This window comes from Schistocerca cancellata, chromosome 4 (genome assembly GCF_023864275.1).
Source record: "Schistocerca cancellata isolate TAMUIC-IGC-003103 chromosome 4, iqSchCanc2.1, whole genome shotgun sequence".
Classification (NCBI taxonomy): Eukaryota; Metazoa; Arthropoda; class Insecta; order Orthoptera; family Acrididae; genus Schistocerca; species Schistocerca cancellata.
This window is the reverse complement of record NC_064629.1, coordinates 612,509,380-612,529,696: the sequence shown is the minus strand read 5'-3', so window position 1 is coordinate 612,529,696 and position 20,317 is coordinate 612,509,380. Positions and strand designations below refer to the sequence as shown.

General features: G+C 40.2%; 1 protein-coding gene across 1 annotated transcript in view; it reads right to left on the bottom strand.

Annotated features, from left to right (window-relative positions):
• LOC126183742 (uncharacterized) overlaps window positions 1–20,317 on the bottom strand; it is a 128,486-nt gene that overhangs the window by 83,332 nt on the left and 24,837 nt on the right. Inside the window, exons 4-5 of the mRNA XM_049925955.1 lie at window positions 4,735–4,844; window positions 935–3,292 (exon numbers count right to left, since the gene is read on the bottom strand). Coding sequence (XP_049781912.1) covers window positions 935–3,292; window positions 4,735–4,844 — 2,468 coding nt within the window. The remainder of the gene's footprint in view (window positions 1–934; window positions 3,293–4,734; window positions 4,845–20,317) is intronic.

Sequence of the window (20,317 nt, the reverse complement as noted above, 5' to 3'; positions counted from 1 at the left end):
ATTTTCGCCAAACTCTTGTTCAGAACATCTTCTATCATACACAGTCTATTATTTGGTTCTTGTTGATCGTCAAAGAAAGCAGCAGTGTTAGTAACAACAAATAGCAGTCTCTTGCCATTGTTTCGCTAATGAGACGATTTCTCTCTTTTTCTTTTTTTAATTGTAAGCGGCGGTAGTGCGCACAAAAGCAAGCCACGCTGCGAGCGGCGACAGGCCGTAAACACTGATTATCAGAATGCGACAAACAGTGCATGACACAGTACAGTAATGCATTTTCAGCTTAGAGTGACGTAAACACCTATAACAAAGAGAACGGCACTTATCAGATCAAAGAAAAATAAGCAATCTATCCAAACCAGACGAAGCACGTGAAAAAGGAAGGGTACCCGTATAATTATGGACGGAGCGCCTGACGCATAGCTATGGCTACCTGATAAAGCCTAACTGCTTAGCTTACTACGCGAACCAAACTACTGTAGCTGTATCGTCATTCATTCGACCTAAATTGTGTCTCATATTACAATGGACCAACTTTGTTTCGATTTGGAGGTGCGGCCTAAAACTTTACTCTCCCCTTGAATTTCGAGTCTCATATTTCAGGTGCGGCTTAGATTCGAGTGCGGCTTAGATTCGAGTAAATACGGTTAATCACAAACAAATATTTGAAAACATGAATGTCTTTGATGAACACATTCCTGATGGTTCACACAAGTAGCAGCATGAGATGCAGTAGATATTTAAATAAAATTTGTGTTGCAGTTACATTGTCAAAAAGCAAAAGACAACATTCATTACAAAAATATATACCAAAGGGTGAAGGGGTGTCCCTTGCTTAAATCCTCAAAGGTAACACAGTAATATGGATAACTTTAAAAAATACGATTTATAAAATGAAGACCTTCATACAGTAATACTGCTAAATTGCACCACTTACCTTCTATATCTGTTATTACAGATACTAGTTCATCATCCACTTCTACAAAACTCCTTTTTAGCTGTATAGTGCATCTGGCTGGGTTGTATTTTTTTGCAGATGTACTATTTGGATTGCCGGAAGTTTCTTGAAGACTGTGTAAATCATCTGATAGGTCTTTCACTGTATCCACAGATTCTGATCTTTTATTCACAGGAGCATCAGACAAATTATCAGCCTCTTTCTGAGGTTGAATTAGGGCAGTTTTATTTTGATTTAATGGCCTCAGTACTACTTTGTCAGAGTCCAGATGACTATGATTCTGAGGAACGTAATTTTCACCATTTGCCATACTGTAAGGAGCTCCTGGAGTCTCAGTACATGACACAGCGTCAACATTTTCTCCAAATGCTTCATAATACCAGCTGCGATTACTTAAGGCATGTGAGCCATTAACAGAGTTGGATGGTGATCTTGCACCCGCATTAACTTCTACATTATCAGAAAGACTATCACAAAAATGGCGTCTGTTGTTTACTAAGTGAGCTGCTGATGGTAGAAACGAGGATGATAACCTCAACCTGAAATCAGATTCACGGCGTCTGTGCAAGTGGAAAGGAACAATGTTTTCTTCATCTTCACATTCTTCACAAAATTCATATTTCTTGTCTGCTAAGCGTCGGCGCCTGTAGGTACTGAATTTTTCTGAATCAGATTCCAAAGCTTCCTCTTTAAATTCATACGCCTTCTCTGCCTCATCTGCAACTTTGCTATGAAGTCTAAGTGTGGGGGAATTCAAAACTGATGACGGACTGTTGATTTTTAAAACACTTCCAGGGGGAAAGGATTTGTGTCTCTGAGCAAATTTTCTTTTTCTGTTAAGCATTAACTGACTTTCATCATTTTGTGATGATTCTGCATTTAATTGTGAACTCTTGGGAACAGGTGAAAGAACTTTAGGAACTGAGGCACTTTCTTCGGGACTAGGACAGCTTGACACATTAATATTTAATTCCTGAGGTGAACCTGCTATTGACACATCTCTTTGCTTGTGCCCATCAGACTGCTCTGGGGAAATGCTTTCCCTGCTAGGTTGCCCAACTGAAATCTGAGGTATAACTGACTTTACATCTCGTTTCACTGACTGATCAGATTCATTCTGCCGATGGACACTTTTTCTCTGCTTTAGTGTATGAGATCTCGTCACCCTACAGGAATACAATTTATCACAAAAATTTTTTACAAGTTTCTCACTTGTTGACAACTGTATAAGATTATTTGTTTCGCTAATAGAGTGGCCTGTATCTACGCAAGAACAGGTGTTCCTGTCATCAGTGTTACATACACACACAAATGAACTCTCGTCACACCCTTCAGGAACTGGCACTCGGCACTCCTTTTTTTCATTAGAGTTTGTCAGCAAACCCTTGTTCCTTCTGAAAATAGTGTGTCGCTTGTTGCCTTTATTGGTGGTTGATATATTTCCTTCTAAATCATTCACTATATCAACACGACTTGCACCTGACAGCATATCTTTGTCAAGAATATCAATACTATTTGCAGCAGAGTGACTTTTAGAGTCAGCCTCACAGTCTGCATCTTTCATAGTACTTTGGCATTCATCTTGGAATTTTTTTAACAATGACACAAATATATCACTTGGGAATGAGGAACAGTAACCTTTGAAATCACAAGTTTTGTCAAAATTGTTACTGGAGGAATTAAATGGTCTGTCAGCTTTTCGAACACCTTCAGGAATTTCATTCTCCATCACATCTACATTTTGCTGGCGAACTACAGCAATATTTACTGTTTTATGTTCACTGTCTGAATCACATTTTTCTAAGCTACGATTTAAAAGTACACAGTTTCCTGCACTGGTGGAAAACATCTGATGGCATAACACTTGAGAGTCAATTAAAGCTGTTTCACATGGTTGCTTGTTACCAATTGCGATATCTGAGGCACAGGTAACTGAATCTATATCATCTTGCTTATTGCTTCCAGTACTTTCTCTGAAACAATGTTCTGGGGAGACAATACTATTTTTAGGAGATTCTGCAGTTTCACAAGTTGACTGTTGAACAGACATTTTCACAGATGAATTATTTTCTTCTGAATTCTCTGGAGCTTCCTGCTCTACAGCAACAGGTGGCGACTGTTGCCTAACGTACGAATATGTGTTGCCTACATACTCCAAAGAAGTACTCAGAACGTGTAGAAAGTTTCCTGTGTTTAACAACACATAACCATCGCATTTCATGCTTACAGTGGGTCGAAATTTAGGGTATGGAGAAACCACATCAAATGTGGTATGGACTGTGACACTGTGCTTCATACAACTAAAACGAACACAACTATCCCAACTAGCAGCCAGATCTGAAATGGAAAGAGAAAAGAACATAATTAACAGGAGTTTTTTTCCTTTTGATCTAGGTACTACAATGGATCAAATATTATTCATGATAATTAAAAACACATGTATGTTTCTTTCTCTTGCATTAAGTGTCCTCTCCAAATGGCTCTGAACACTATGCGACTTAACTTCTGAGGTCATCAGTCGCCTAGAACTTAGAACTAATTAAACCTAAATAACCTAAGGACATCACGCACATCCATGCCCGAGGCAGGATTCGAACCTGCGACCGTAGCGGTCGCTCGGCTCCAGACTGTAGCGCCCAGAACCGCACGGCCACTCCGGCCGGTCTGTCCCCTCCAATGCTACAAGATTTAATTTTCAAATTTTTAAATATGACACTGAAATTGGACAAATGAATGCAACTCTCCAAAGAGACTGTATGCAGCGAAACAACTCGGGAAGTTGTATTTGCTTTAGCAATAACAGTCTTAATTGTTTTGCTACTGAAGAGAATGTTTAGAAATTTAAGAAGCATGCTTATATTTTGCAGGTCATAACATAAGGAACTCTGAAAGCAACTTGTATTAAAGATACTGCAAGCAGTGATCCTATGAAATATAATTTATTGAGTAAATGAAAGGTAAGGAGATGATTCTGCCAACTGTGAGATACCTTCCCAATACATTGTACTTATATTCGATTTAAACATGTTTACACAAAAACAGTAGTAGACAAATTGTTCTGAAATGCTCCGTTCTTTGTCATATCTTATAATAGTAGTTATAACTAAAACTACGATTATTTATACAAGCTTGAAGAAAGCACATTAATTTTTTTTTGAAATTCCTTAATCCTGTCATTTGGACATGATCTCCTACCTCCTAACACTAAAACAGCTCTTACACATATAGCAGGTATATAAATTTACATAAATCTCCACAAGTAAATCACAGAGGTAGAGCTGGTCACTGGCATGCACTTTCTGACTAGTGATCTTCCCCTGGTTACGTCAGATACTAGTACGGAAGGCAACATGGATGTATTGTATTTCTTTGTTCTTACTTCACCTGACTGTTACTGGAGTGTTTTCCCATACTCTTCAAACCAAAACTAGCAATATTATAATTGTTTTTTATGGACACAGAAGGCTGTCAGATTACTTCACCTGAATGAAGTTCCAGGTGCCTCGGGAGAAACTGATTCATCACCATCATCAGGTTAATGACAATGAAATAGGGGGAAGTAGGAAATCCTTAACAACAGGATATCGTAAATTTCTCAAAAGAACTTACATATAAATGTATGAAAATTTGATAGATCAGTCAAGACAGGAAACACAAGCTGACAAAATGTGTAGAAATCATATTCAAGGTAACACCAGTTAGAAGGCCTTTACTACAAATACAACAACAATACATGTGTCTAGAAATTATAAAGCCGTTACATCACTGAAACACTGTACCTTCATCTTCATAGGAAGCAGCAACTTTGAGGCAATCCTGGCATTTATTCAGGGACGGCACAGTTGTTATTGTCAAATACGATCGTTGTTGAGCTTGGCTTGTTTCATAGCTGAAAAAATAAAACTTGTGAAGAACTACCGCACATGCTGAACAGAAAAAGAAAGCATACACAAGGCAGCATGCACTTAAGAAATTGTATTATAAAAGCATTTATGTATGGCGTATTATGTAAATCACACAAAAAACACCATTGAAAGAATATTAATTGACTTATTTTAAATAGTAGTAGTGTCATACCTTTCAAAAATAACAAAACATCCGATAATGAAACAGTTATGTCTCATAAATATTGAAAACTTTAACAGCACATAATAAAGTGAGACAACTTACAAAATTTTAACACACAACAATAAACATAAAATATATTCTAGCACTAAAACTGTAACAATATGTCAAAGTATTTTATGCCCACTATAATTTTAGAATAATAATAAAGTGTGGGGGTAGGTGGGGTTCAGAGGGGGTGCGGAGGGGTGAGTTTACAACAGAGTGCAAAGCTTGTAGTCCAGAAACCTAGTACATGAATTCACTCCAAATTATAGCAAAGTTTCACAACTGGTAAATACAAATAGGGCAAGGGGCTGTAATGTAGTTTACATATGATGAGGGAAATAAATGAAGTGAGTAACAATACATCGATTTTGTCTTCCCGTGTTATAGTCACAGAAGAAGCTGAGTAGCACCATACAGTAGTGGTTATGATACTAAACTGTTGGCATGGAGAGTCGCGAGTTCAAAACTCAGCTGGACTGTACAATTTTAATTTCTATATTCGGTTGGAGTACATTCTAGAAGCATCCACAAATGTCAAGAATAATTGTACTGGAATTTTCTGTAGCCAAATATATACTGTATGTGCTGGCCGGAGGCAATTCGCTCCGTGCTCTTGTATGTACAAGTTCTGAATAAACCTCCATCAAGTGAAGTTAGTGTCTGTCATTCATCTAATTACACATTCTTCTACGTGACATTATTCTGGTGGAGATGCTGGGTATTGGAACTTGTGATAGTGCACATTATCGATGACACAGTGGCTCCCATCAGGGCACGACAGAGCCGTCGTTTATGTGACGAGAAACCTGAGTTTGAGCCATTTTCAACAGATCGTAATCTATCGGAGACAGAAGAAGAAGAGGACGTTACGATGACAGCAACTGTGTGCCACCCCATGAGACATCCTTCCGGGTTATCTGGTGATGATGGCCAAGATCCACACAAGTGGCTGTAGGTATATGATCGTATAGCCAAATTTAACAAATGGGATGACACCGTGTGTTTGGCTAATGTATTTTTCTACTTGGAGAAGTTCACAAGCTCTGAAGTATTCCAGGCTGAACTGCACAATGACAGAAGTGCAAGACTGAAGATAAATTAAAGTGCAGGGCACAGTGTCCAGGAGAAACTACAGAATCCTACATTCAAGACGTCTAGGAGCTGTGTAAAATAGTGGATCCTAGAATGAAGGAGGAAGATAAGGTTGCACATCTCTTGAAGAGTGTTGCTGAGGACATTTATCAAGCCCTAGTCCTGAAGGAGGTTTCGACAGCAAAAGACTTCATAAAATGGTGCCAGTATATCAAGACAGAGCATCAAAAAAGAATTACATGCAAGGAGTTTGAACGGCTTCCAAACGTCACTTGATGTCTATGATGGAGGAAGCACCTGATTTCACAATTTTTCTTCATCAGATAGTGAGAGAGGATGTTCAAAAGGCACTTGGATTGCATGGCAAGCAAAAAACTGAGACGCTTCAAGAGGTCATAAGGGAGGAAGTGGAACAGACATTGAACCCAATGTCTTGTCCATTTCCCTTTAAAATGGTGAAAAAGTCGAGACCCAGGTGAGGAACCTGTTTGGGTACCAAGGAAGACTCGCCTGGAGGACCCAGGATAACCAACCAGTATGTTTCCACTGTGGACAACAGGGACACGTGGTGGGCTATTGTCGAGAAAGGCGGCAGATATTTGATGACAGCCATGCCAGAAGACAGCAGATAATTTTAGACGACGCGAACTCCGGGACGACACAGATGAATAAGTAGATGTGGGTGCAGGATGACGTAGGTCACCATCGCCGCAAGCTAGCCACTGGAGAGGACGCTCCCCAACACGCCGATCAAGGTCTCCATCGCTGTTTAGAAGCTCCAGCCAATCACCTAGCCGCCACAACCTGGAAAACTAAAGGTGGTGACCTTCCTTGGAGGTGATACCACTGAAGAGAAAAATCCTCTGCCGTTAATCACTACTAAAATGATAGGAAACTACGTCGATATCCTCATGGATCGCCATCCAGCCCAAGCTCTTGTGGACTCTGGAGCATCATATTCAGTCATTTCCGAGAAGTACCGTCGCCAGTTGCAGAAAACCGTATTCGTCTACAACAAAACATCTCTGCTGAAGCGGGCTAATGGAAAATATGTAAAACCTACAGGAAGATGCACATCCGAGTGCATGGAGACTATGTGTGCTGCATGAAGTGATCATTCCAGCAGTCAGTGCTACAAAGGTAAATGTCACGTGTCATGCCATGCGTCAACCCATGGATCTTGTAGTGGAATGTAAGAGAAGAATAACTTGGTCATCCCAGCCTCTGTCGTCTGGTTTAAGAATGGATTCGGTGAATTGAGGATAGTTAACTGTCGCCGAGAACTGCAGGTCCTTCCAAGATGCATGTGCGTATCAAACGCTGAGCCGTTAATTGAAGAACAACTGAGTGTCATAGAAACCTCCCATGCCAAGTCTGTGGGCGAAATTAGCGCTACCACTACTAGACAAGATCTTCTAGCTCGACTATCACCAGATCTCATTAAGGAACAACAGAACAAGCTACTTGCCATTCTTCAAGAGTTCTCTGAATGTTTCAATCCACAGGTGGAGAGCAAATTAGACAAATCGACACTGAAGCACTGGATTAGCACTGGAGACCATCAACCAATAAGCCAGAGAGCATATTGTGTGCCAGCAATGCAATGTCAAATAATCCGCGACGAGGTAGAGAAAATGATGAAGAATGACATCATTCAGCCTTCGCAGAGCCCATGGTCGTCACCAGTGGTTCTCGTCAGGAAGAAGGATGGCAGATGGGGCTTTTGTGTTGATTGTGAAATGAAATGAAGTCCCATGCTTCTTTACAGAGCATAGGGGAACGATGCGGGAGACCCGCACCGCCTTACTAGGCAAGGTCCTAATGGAGGTGGTTTGCCGTTGCCTTACAAGAAGCTTAATAAGCTAACTAAAAAGGATATTTACCCTCTTCCATGAATTGATAATACACTAGCTTGTCTGAAGGGGGCTAAGTTTTTATCAACCATGAACATGTACTCGGGATACTGGCAAATCAAAGTAGATGGGGCTGAAAATGAGAAAATTGCATTCATCACCCTTGAGGCCTGTATGAGTTTAAGGTAATGCCAATTGGTTTGTGTAATGCACCAGCAACTTTTGAACAGAAGATGGGTAATCTTCTAAGTCACCTGAAGTGAACAATGTGTCTTTGTTATTTAGATGACATTATAGCATTCTCAAGAGACATCTGATAAAAACATAAGAAGACTGAGGGCCATTCTCAAGTGTCTCCAACAAGGCGGACTTAAACTTAATCCAACAAAGTGTCTCTTTGGAGTAAAATAAATCAAAATACTTTCACACATTGTGTCAAACAAAGGTGTGCAGCCAGACCCAGAAAAGGTGAGATCTATTCCTAAAAGTATTAGATATGTGAGAAGCTTCCTTGGATTATGTTGTTATTACCATCGTTTTATCAAAGACTTGTATCAAAGCCAGGCCACTCCAAAAGTTGATAAAAACTAATGCTAAATTTATCTGGGGTGGTGCTCAACAAGATTCTTTCAATGAGCTGCGAAAAGCTCTGACGACTCGCCCTGTACTTGGTCTGTATGATGAGAGAGCACCTACAGAACTACACACAGATCACAGCGGGTATGGGGTCTGTCAGAGGATGTGAAAGGACAATTTAAAGCAGTTAATGGATTACTTTGCAAGAAAAACTGATCTGTTTGGAACGAGGTGGCTACCAGTGATTCCTAAACACATGCACTTAGATGTTCTACAGAAATTCCACGACACACCTGAGGCTAGACATTTAGGATTTATTAAGACAAACGATAGAATCCGCAAGAGATTTTTCTGGCCAGGTTTATTTAGGAGTGTGTTGCACTGTCGAGAGCGCCAGAGGAGAAAGGCAGTTCCTCAGAAACCACCTGGCCAACTCTTACCATTTACACCAGCTGAAACGCCTTTCCAGTGTGTTGGGATTGACCTGCTTGGACAATTTCCAACATCTGCTAGTGGCAATAGATGAATTATTGTTTGCACTGATTATCTGACACGCTATGCTATTACAAAAGCCATGAAAACAGCCGAAGCATTCGAGGTAGCCAAATTCATCGTGGAAGACATTGTATTAAAACACGGTGCCCCAAGGTCATTAATTATGGTCTGAAGAAAATAAACCTTTTTTAAACCATACATGTGGCTGGTAGCTGTTTTTTATAAATTATAAACATTAATTATGGATCGAGGGAAAGTTTTTCAATCACCGTCGGTGCAACATTACTCATCACATGACGACTGCCTATCATCCACAAACTAACGGACTTACTGATTGCCTTAGTAAGACCTTGGCCGACATGCTATCAATGTTTGTCAATGTTGAGCAGAGCAAGTGGGATGAGGTGCTACCTTTATTAAAGTTTGCCAACAACACCGCCAACCAAGACACCATAGGATATACGCCATTCTTCCTGGTGCATGAGCATGAGGCGACTACGACAATAGACACTGTGTTTCCATTACAACCTGATGACTTGGACGACGACTACACCGGCCAGGTGTTAACCAGAGCTGAGAAATCTTGGCAGTTAGCTCAACTCCACATGCTGCAGGCTCAAGAAAACGATCGCTGAAGGTATGACGTGAGCCACCGTCCTGCTGTCTACTAGCCTGGTGACCTCGACTGGATCTTCACTCCTGTTCACGAGGTTGGTCTCTCTGAGAAGCTCCTCACGCGCTACTTTGGACCTTATGAAGTTGTAAGACAGTTGTCTGACGTTACTTATGAAGTTGAAGATTTCGACCCCGACACAAGACAACGAAAGATCAGAGATACAGTCCACGTCCTTCGAATGAAGTCCTATAAGGATCCTGCAACCCAAGATAAATTCTAATCTCCAGCAACAGGCAACAAGTGGAAAGATGACAAACAGCATAGTGGCAAAAGAAGTTCTGAGAAGATCACCGCCAGGGTGAGAATCGGTCAGCCATTTCCATTAGTAAACTATATCACTCCAATCTTACAGCAAATGTTCTCTAAATAATCTAATCTGAAAAGAGTCACCAGAGATTAAGGTCTATTTTCAACTTACAACGAATAGTCAAATGTCATAAGAAGGCACTCGTGTTATGTTAATACCGAGGCCTATCCTCTATGATGTGTTAGAATAGTTCTGAAGAGAGATTGGTCCGTACATCTTGCAGTGCTACTCACAATTGTTCTTATGTAGTTTGAGCTGGGCTCATCATGCATATGCAAGTACTGACAGCATCACATAAATGCTCATTTGGATTAAGAGTGTGTGATCTGGAGAGAGAAGCGGTGGTGGTGAAATCGCTGGAGTGTGCATCAAGCCATCTACGTGTAACCAAAGAGTGATGACTTGTCTAATTGCCCTGCTGAAACAGGTCACCTCTAATGACAGAAACAGATGCAAATGGTCTGCAAAAATGTCATGGTGTTCACCTGTCACTGGGTCCTCCAACGAGACAACGGGACATAACTTCAACCACATAAACCCTGCACAGATCACCAACACACCTTCTACCTGGACCCAATCTTTTTGATGCATAGGATCCATGGCTTCATTGTGAATATGGCACACTGTTGTGCACAAATCAGCTCGAAGCAACAAACTGGGACTTATCAGACCACACAACATGCCACCACTTATCTACGTGCCAGTGACTACATTTGTAGGCCCACACCAGTTGTGGAGCTCTATACATAAGTGTTAGCAAAGGGATTCGAGTCAGCTGTCGAGTGCTAAAGCCTATGCGGTGAATGTATCCTCATACAGTCCTGGTAGAAATGGTTTCCTGAATACAGTCCTTGTAGAAATGGATTTCTGAAGGGGGGGAGGGGGGAGGGGGGAGGGGGGAGGGGGGGGAGGGGGGAGGGGGGAGAGGGGGGAGGGGCTAAAAATTGTCGAGGGAGACCAAGAAATGAATACAGTAAGCAGATTCGGAAGGATGTAGTTTACAATAGTTATTCAGAAATGAAGAGGCTTGCACAGGATAGAGTAGCATGGAGAGCTGCATAAAATCAGTCTTCAGACAGAAAACAACAACAACAATGTTTATAAAATTAATTTTTGCAGTCCACAGGCTGCATTTCAAGTTATGTTCAAAAATAACTGCAATGACTATAATTTTGCAAACAAGGAAAAAAGTCACATGGTGCAATCTGCAAGTGGTTGAAGGAGGAGGACATTCATACGATTTTTTGTACAAAGTTCTCAAATTGACAAAGCTGAGTGGGTAGGTGTGTTGTTATAGTGAAGGATGTACAAGTATTCTTGACAGAATTGGGCTCTCTTGGTCAAATGCATCATAACTGCCTAGGATATTCCTGCAATTATTATGAACCATGATAGTTTGGCACTTCTGAATACATTACTGGAGACCTATTTTGCTAGAGAGTGTACCAAATACATGGATCACTACTAGATGTCACCTGCTGTATTTGATTAATTATTGGCACACAATATGCAGGCATTAGGCACTTTTATGACTAACAGAAAAGATCTTCCACAATGTACAGTTGACAATCCAAGAATCCAGAAAGGACAGATGATTTTTGCAAGAAGGGAGCATCTCCTCTATCTGAAATGGAGGGACATACCGTAAGGAAAAACAAAGCCTGATGTTTTAGATTATAATATTCACAAAGTAGCAGTGACTAAATGAGACCAAAAGAGTGCTTTCTAGTGTTTCAAGAGAAAGCAATTCAAAGGTGGAAAAAATTATCTTTCATTTATTTGAAATGGGGATTAGTGCTTTACCAGAAACATGACATACTGACAAAAAGGGAAAGTTTCTTTTGGAGTTTTAGGGTATTCTTTTGTGGCACAAGGCATCCAACATGAAGAAATTATTTCTTATTAAAGTCTTTGACTTTGCAGATTTAGCGGCAGACTTTGCCCCAAATACACCAAACACAAAGAAAAAATTGCATCCAAAACATATCTGCAATATGTGCTCCCATAGGAAAGCCAGAAAGGAAAACTATGTTGCAAACAAATGTTTTGGTGTGTCCAAATTTTGAAGACACTATGTATGCCTTAGTTTTTGATAAGAAACCACACTGAGGGCAATTGGGTAATTTGGGTTGTAAAAGTTTTATTCTGAATAAAATTACAAAATAAAATAGGTGTAATGCACGAGTAGGCCTAATAACGAATAAGAAAATAGGAACACAGGTAAGCCACTATGAGCAGGACAGTGACCACATTATCATGGCCAAGACAGGCACAAAGCCAACGCCTACCACAGTAGTGCAAGTTTATACATCAACTAGTTCCACAGAACAGGAAGAAATTGAAAGAACGTAATACGAAATAAAGGGGAATTAGGTATTGGGAACAGAATGAGAAAGAAAACAGTAAAGGGAAGATGAACTACTAAAAGGAATAATGGAGAAAGTTGCTAGGTAGAATTTTGCACAGAACATGACTTAATAATTGCCAACACTTGGCCAAAAAATCATGAAAGAAGGTGTATATGTGGAAGAGACTTGGGGACACTGGAAGGTTTTAGATTTATTATATAATAGTAAGAGATTTTGAAACCAGATTTTAGATGGGAAAGTATTTCCAGGAGCAGGTGTGGACTCTGGTCATACAGGGTGGGACACGAAATGTGTTACCATTTTGTTTTTGAATATAAACTTTATTGTCAATACAATCTGAAAGGAACATGCACAATGAAGAGCCGTACATGGAGATTTGTTCTAACTCAGCACATGCTCAATATGTCCACCCATTTTGTTTCCTAACTTCCTTCAAACGAACACTGAAGTTAGAGATTACCCTACAGCACATGTCTTCCCCAATTTCACTGCAAGCTCGAAGAATAAGTCTTCTGAGCTCCATTAAATCACGTGGACGTTTCGGAAAAATTTTGTCCTTTAGGTACCCCCAAAGAAAAGAGTCACATGGATTGAGGTCTGGACTATTGGGGAGCCAATATTGTCCATCATAGAAGTAACCTGGAAACCTGAGTGAAATGATCCGCATGTAAAAATGCTCGTCTAAAAGCTCCAACACAGTCTTTGCAGTATGTGGCCTTGCTCCACCTTGCATGAACCACTGCGTGTTGAAGGGCAAGGCAGTAGCAAGAAGCTGTGGAATGAAGCTATTGCAAAGCGTGCTCAAATAACGCTCGCTGTTCATAGTTTCTTCAAAGAAAAGGGTCCAATAAGTCCGTGACTGGAAATTGCTGCCCACGCTGTAATCCTCGGAGCATAATGTTGTCGTTCATGAAGCACTTGTGGGTTTTTGGTGGCCCAAAAGCGTACCTTTTGTTTGTTAACCACACCATCTAAATGAAAATGCACCTCATCTGAAAACCAAACGTTGTTGAGAGTTTCTTCCCTATCGTCCACCCACTGAGCAAACAGTAGTCTCTGCTGCTTGTTCTTCAGTGAGATTCTGTGCACAGGTCATCTTGTGTGGGTACATATGGAGGTCACTTTTAAGAATGCGTTGAACGGAGCATCTGGAAATTCCCTGTTGCACTGCTGCCTTTCTACAAGATTTCCCGGGACTTCTCTGTACAGAAACTCGTACCGCTTCAATATTCTCCGGCAAACAAACAGGCTTAGGCCGAGGTCGCTTCGCTTCCAATACCGTTCCTTCCTGCACAAATTTATCGTACAACCTGTGGATGGTTTTCTTGCAAGGGACCCATTGTTTATTAAACTATTGTCGAAAACGCCTCCGAGTCACAACAAGGCTTTTCGTTTCAGGCAAAAGTAACCCAATTGCCGATCGTTGCTGTGTCGTCAGTCTTCCATTGCTGCTTACTAGTCTCCTAGCGGCAGTATCATGAATTACATGTCATTTCGTAACTCACTTGTTTTTCCAAGCTCTGCTGGTACTGCTGTGGAGATCCCAGCGAGATATCTAATGTGCATTGTAAATTGTGAAAGAAACAATTGGTAACACATTTCGTGCGCCACCCTGTAATTCATTGGTTATCTGCATCTATAGCTATACTCTGCAGGCCACATTTCAGTGTGTGGCAGAGGGTACTTTGTGTTTCAGTTTCACTTTCCCTCTTTCCTGTTCCAGTCACCTACGATTTGTAGGAAGAATGACTACTGTTAAGCCTCTGTGTGGACTCAAATCTCTCTATTTTATCATGGTGATCTTTTCACAAGTATACATAGGAGGTAGCAGTATATTGGCTGACTCTTCTATGAACGCACACTCTCAGAATTTTAACAGTAGACCATACAGTGATGCAGAATGCCTCTCTAGCAGTGTCTGCCACTGGAGGTGGCTGAGCATCTTCATGACGCTTTTGCACTTACTAAATGAACCTGTAATGAAATGTACTGCTCTTCTTTGGATCTTCTTTTTTTTTCTATTATTGGTGCTATCTGGTATAGATCCCTTACTGATGAGCAATATTCAAGTACTTGTGAAACAAGTGTTTTGTAAGCTACTTGCTTTGCCGATGGACTAAATTTCCTGAGAATTCTTCCAATGAATCTCAGTCTGGCATCTGCCTTACTCGCAATCAATTTTATGTGGTCGTTCCCCTTCAAATCATTCTGAACGCATACTCCTAGATATTTTATGGAAGCAGCTGCTTCCAGTGATTATCCTGAAAACATGTAATAACACAATAGTAGATCTTTCTGTCTATGTATTCACAAAAGGTCACAGGTTTTTGGTGAGGCTGTATTGCTGCTCCCTGCATAAAACATCAATCACCTGCATGTGTTTCTGCATTTCCTTACAAATTTTTAGCATTGTAACTTATCTGTATACAACAGCATCATCCTTACGGAACTCCAAACATTATCTACTAGGTCACTTATATATACTGTGAAGAGTAATGGTCCAATAACAGTCCCCTAAGGTACACCTGAAGCTACTTTTTACATCTGAAGATTTCTCCCCATTCAGGATGACATTCTGCATTCTTTTCATTAGACATCACTGTGGAATTCTATAAAACACTTTCCAGAAGTCAAGGAACACGACATCTACCTGGGTGCCTGTATCTACTGTTTTTTTGGGTAAAGTAGTGCAACTCATGACATCAGAAGTTGCAGAATTTACTCATCCAGTATTTGATAATGAGAGCCCTTAGTGACTTGCAACAAATTTTCAAACCTTTACATTCCCCCTCACCGACAACCCCCACAAAATGATGGAAAGAAAAAAGTTTATCACTTATTACATTTTTGCTCTTCATGCAGTAAAACTACCACATCAGGCATGTTGTTTTAATTTACTATGTCATATTACCAACTGTATTCATAAAAAAAATTGTAGACAGTATCCAAATACACCACTGAATGTACCTGCAAAATTATACTATTGTATGACAAATTGTTCAGGTGGTATGATGTCGTAAAGATTGAGTTGAGAATGAAATCACAGGGCAAAATTTGCTACCAATACAGCTGACATATATGAACAAATGTGTGTTAAATATATTCAGAATATGTAAAATATGTGTGACTGGCAAAACAGTGGGTAAAAAGCTCCTTATAAACCCTTGGATTGATTTCAACAAAGCTTAGTACTATCTGGAAAGAAATACCGTGGGGGTAAGACAGGGTAACCTTCTATTAGGGTGGGGGTGATAATGGGGGGAGAGAAGGGGGGAGGAAGAAATGGACAGGCAGAGGGAGGGGGGGGGGGGGAAGGAGGGCATGGACACAGATATGGGGGAGGAGGAGATAGACACAGTGAGAGGGTGTGGCAGGGAGAAATGAACTGTGAAAGGGACGAACAGGAGACTGACAGAGAAAGAGTGGGGAAGGAGGAGGTGAACAAAGAGAGGAGGAGGAGGAGGAGGAGGGAGAGAGAGAGAGAGAGAGAGAGAGAGAGAGAGAGAGAGAGAGAGAGAGAGAGAGAGAGAAGGAGGGGGGGGGGCAGGGCAGGAGAAGATGGTCTCATAGAACTGAAGTAAATACATACCTGGGCAAAGACAGGTACCCAGCTAGTGAGAAAATAAAAGTAGTAGTGTTGCTACTTGGGCAGTAAAATAACTGATTAGCGCCAAAGTAGAGAGGACAAAATGCAGACTGGTAATAGACAGAAAACCATTTCTGAGAAAAATGGGATTTTAACGTCTTGTCTAATACCAACAGAAATGTTAGGAAGCCTTTTCTGAAGATATTTGTCTTGAGTGTAGTTTACAGAAGTGAGATGTGGACGATAAGCAGTTAAGGCAAGAAGAAAAGTACATGTGGGACAAGATGGACAGGAAAGGGAGATTTCTACAACAATGAGTTTAGAGTAATTTATAGCAGTGGTGAGAAAACAAGAAACATGGAGTGACAGTTATCATAAGAGGAAAATGATGAGTACGGAAAATAATATTTGACCATGTCAGTGATCGGATAGTGATGACTGAAATAAAACATTACATCTGTGAACTAGGCAATAATTCAGACATACTTCCCAACATTGGCTCACGACTTGGAAGAAGTGGAAGAAGTATGAAGATATTGAGAAAGGCAGTAAGATAACAGGGAATTTTGGCTTGAGGAAAACAAATGTAAGAGGTGAACATTTGGTAGATTTCTGCAATCAAAATGATATAGTTATTACAAACACGTTATTTGAAGTTCATCTCAGCAGAAGGTACACATGGTAGGCACTGCACAAAAGATGATTTCAGTTACATTATATACTAATCAAGCAAATATACATGAATCAGATAAAATCGTGCCACAGCTATCCAGGTCCAGACATAGGTTATGACCATACACAGAAGAGATATTGAATGTAATCCAGGAAAGGAATGAGGTCAGGAAGGAAAACAATGTACATGACTACAAAAGATTACATCAGAAGCAAATAGAGAAGAAAAAGATGACTGGACCAAAAGCATTGCTGAAGATATAAAGGAAGAAGAAAATAAGAGCCCTTCAGTATAAACCTAGAACAAAATTTGTAGTAGTACTAAATGAAGAGGGAATGTTACTGATTACAAAGATGAGGCACGTGCTCACTGGAAAGAATACATGCGGTGACTATACAATGACAAAGACTTTCAAGAATGAAAAATAATCTAATCAAAATCATCAATGGGTGTGAAAGAGAAAAGCTAGGTTCTCCAATTGTCAGATGTGAATTTGAAAATGCCCTTCATAGTCTTAAATACAGAAAATAACTTGTGTTCATGATACCGTATTTACTCGAATCTAAGCCGCACTTTTTTTCCGGTTTTTGTAATCCAAAAAACTGCCTGCGGCTTAGAATCGAGTGCGAAGAAAGCGGAAATTCTGAAAAATGTTTGTAGGTGCAGCCACAAGTAACTTCTGCCGTAGAATATATGTAGCGCTACACAGGCATGCTTTGTAGGCACAAAGATAAATACTGTCGCCAAAACATCTGCGTCAGTAAATAAATTTAAAAAAAAGGTGGAAGACGAGCTTTTTTTTCTCCACCCCGAGTTTCGACCACTGCATTTTCATACATTATCCAACGAAGTAAATACAAATTCCGTATTGTTAGTCTTCGAATGTAGCAACATTTCAATGTACTGTACTACGAAAATCCGACTGGCAAGACTGTTTGGGATGTTTGTCAATATGGCCAACTCTGCATTCTGAATTTTTTCCCACCTGTGAGAAGAGATGGTTGCTAATAGGAGCCTGATGAAATGTGACTCATATGCAGTATTCTCTTCACCATAAGTATAATACGAATATAAACATTTTGCCATGTATTCTTTCATGTTTGCTGCTATCTTATTTAAATCCTGTCTGCCTAATAAACTACGAAACTAGAATGGGACAACAGCAAACGCGGAAGAATATACGTATCGTGTCATGTTTATATTCGTATTATTCTTATGCCTAATAGTGATACAGTGAGAAATGAAGCACGGCAACGGACTAGATTTTTAAATCTAAGATGGCTCTAATTTCTGAGCAGAATTTGATGTACTAAAGAAGGGGCCACAAAGATTTTCAAACGCAGAAAAATTTTCGCCTAACTCTCGTTCAGAACATGTTCTGTCATACGCAGTCTATTATTTGGTACTTGTTGATCATTATCAAGGAAAGCAGCAGTGTAAGTAACAACAAATAGCAGTCTCTTGCCACTGTTTCACTAATGAGACAATTCCTCTTTATTGTAAGCGGCGGTAGCACGCACAAAAAGCAAGCCTAACCGGCGACAGGCCGTAAACACGCACTATCAGAATGCGACAAACAATGCACGACACAGTACAATAATGCATCTTCAGCTTAGAGTGACGTAAACACCTATAAAAAAGAAAACGGCACTTATCAGATCAAAGCAAAATAAGCAATCGATTCAAACCAGATGAAGCACGTGAAAAAGGAAGGGTACCCGTATAAATACGGACGGAGCGCCTGACGCATAGCAATGGCTACCTGGTAAAGCTTAACTTCCAAACATTACGACTCGAACCAAACTACTATAGCTGTATCGTCATTCATTCGACCTAAATTGTGTCTCATATTACAATGGACCAACTTTGTTTCGATTTGGAGGTGCGGCCTAAAACTTTTCTCTCCCCTTGAATTTCGAGTCTCAAATTTCAGGTGCGTCTTAGACTCGGGAAATTTTTTTTCCCTTTATTTCGAGTCTCATTTATCAGATGTGGCTTAGATTCGAGTGCGGCTTAGATTCCAGTAAATACGGTATCTTTCCTGAACTGTTGAAAAATTTAAGTAACAACACAAACAACTGTTCATGGTAATAAATGACTGCTACAAAAGAGGGATCATGCCAGACAACCTCACACAATGCAGAACCATTACCATGCTTAAAACAGGAAGGACAGTTGACTGCACTGATTATACAACACTATCAATGTTATTACATGCCTCCAAAATACTTATCATATAGTTAAGAGCCGGGTAATAGGAAACATAGATAAGTAGATTGGAGAAGACCAGTTTGGATTTAGAGAAGGCAGAGGAACAAGAGAAGCAATTTTGGTCTTGTGCACACTATTGGAGAGGAGAGGGGATACACAGAGGGGAACAGATGCTCGATGCAAGTGAAAGGATGCACTGGCAAAACAGTCGTTTGTGACTAAGAGAAACATATTAGTCAGCAAACCTATTAATATAGGTGCCAGGTAATTCTTTTGCAAAATTGTTAGCGTGGAGTACACTCCTCTATAGAAGTGAAAGTTGAAATCTGGATAAATTGGAAAAGAGTCTATTTGAAGCTGCAGAAATGTCAACAGGATGGAAAATGAAAAGAATGAGGTGGACAGAAAGAAGAAAACCAACCTGCAAGTCTTCAAGGAAGTCTATGGAAAGAATTGATTATTAAAAGAAATGAAAAAGAGAAAAAAAAATTATTGGACGTGCCATCAGACAACACTTTCATCATTAACATTCTTGAAGGGAAAGTGTAGAGAAAGAAAGAGGACAACCTAGGAAGAATTAATGGGTGCTCCATTTATCTGATGACCGCCTGTGCGGCACAGTAGATGCTGGGCAGAGAGTGCTCCGTTGCCCACCAGTCAGATGTCGTGTCACCCGTCTACTGCTGTGGTACGATATGACTCCATTTAAAGTATAAGCAAATAAATTCTGTACTCGCCCATGTCATGCAAGGAAATGCTGAAACTGCCCACCATTATTTTCCATGCATTTCTGACATCCGCTCAAGAAATTATTTATCACATGATATAATTCTCTCTGAGATATTGAATTAATTGATTCACAGATACTATCCTTGAGTTCCTCTATCATGTAAGGACTTGTGGTGTAAACTTTGTCCTTTAGTGCACCCCACACATAAAAATCACACAGAGTTAAATCAGGACTTCTTGCGGGCCAGATATTGTTACTAATCACTCTCATCGAACACATTGTGAATTGTGTGCAAAGAAACAGTGGCCATAGGAGCCCTTGCTGAATCCTGTTGAAAAAATGCGAAGCTTCATTCTCTTTCACTCAGTTCACTAAAAAATAATCACAAAATGTTTTGTACATATCTTTCACTTGTAACTGTGTCATTAAAAAAAATGAGCCTATTATTCTGTCCCCACTAACTGTGCACCACATCCCTATTTTCTGATCATGAAGGGTTTCCTCATAAAGCACAACAGGTCTATCTGCATTCCAATGTTGACAGTTTTGGGAATTAACATGCCTGTGTAAATGGACCCAAGCCTCGTCTGAAAACAGAATGAAATAACGATCCATTTCACCATCAAGCACTTGTTTCAAAACCCATTCGCAAAACTTAACATTGTGCACAGGATCACCAGG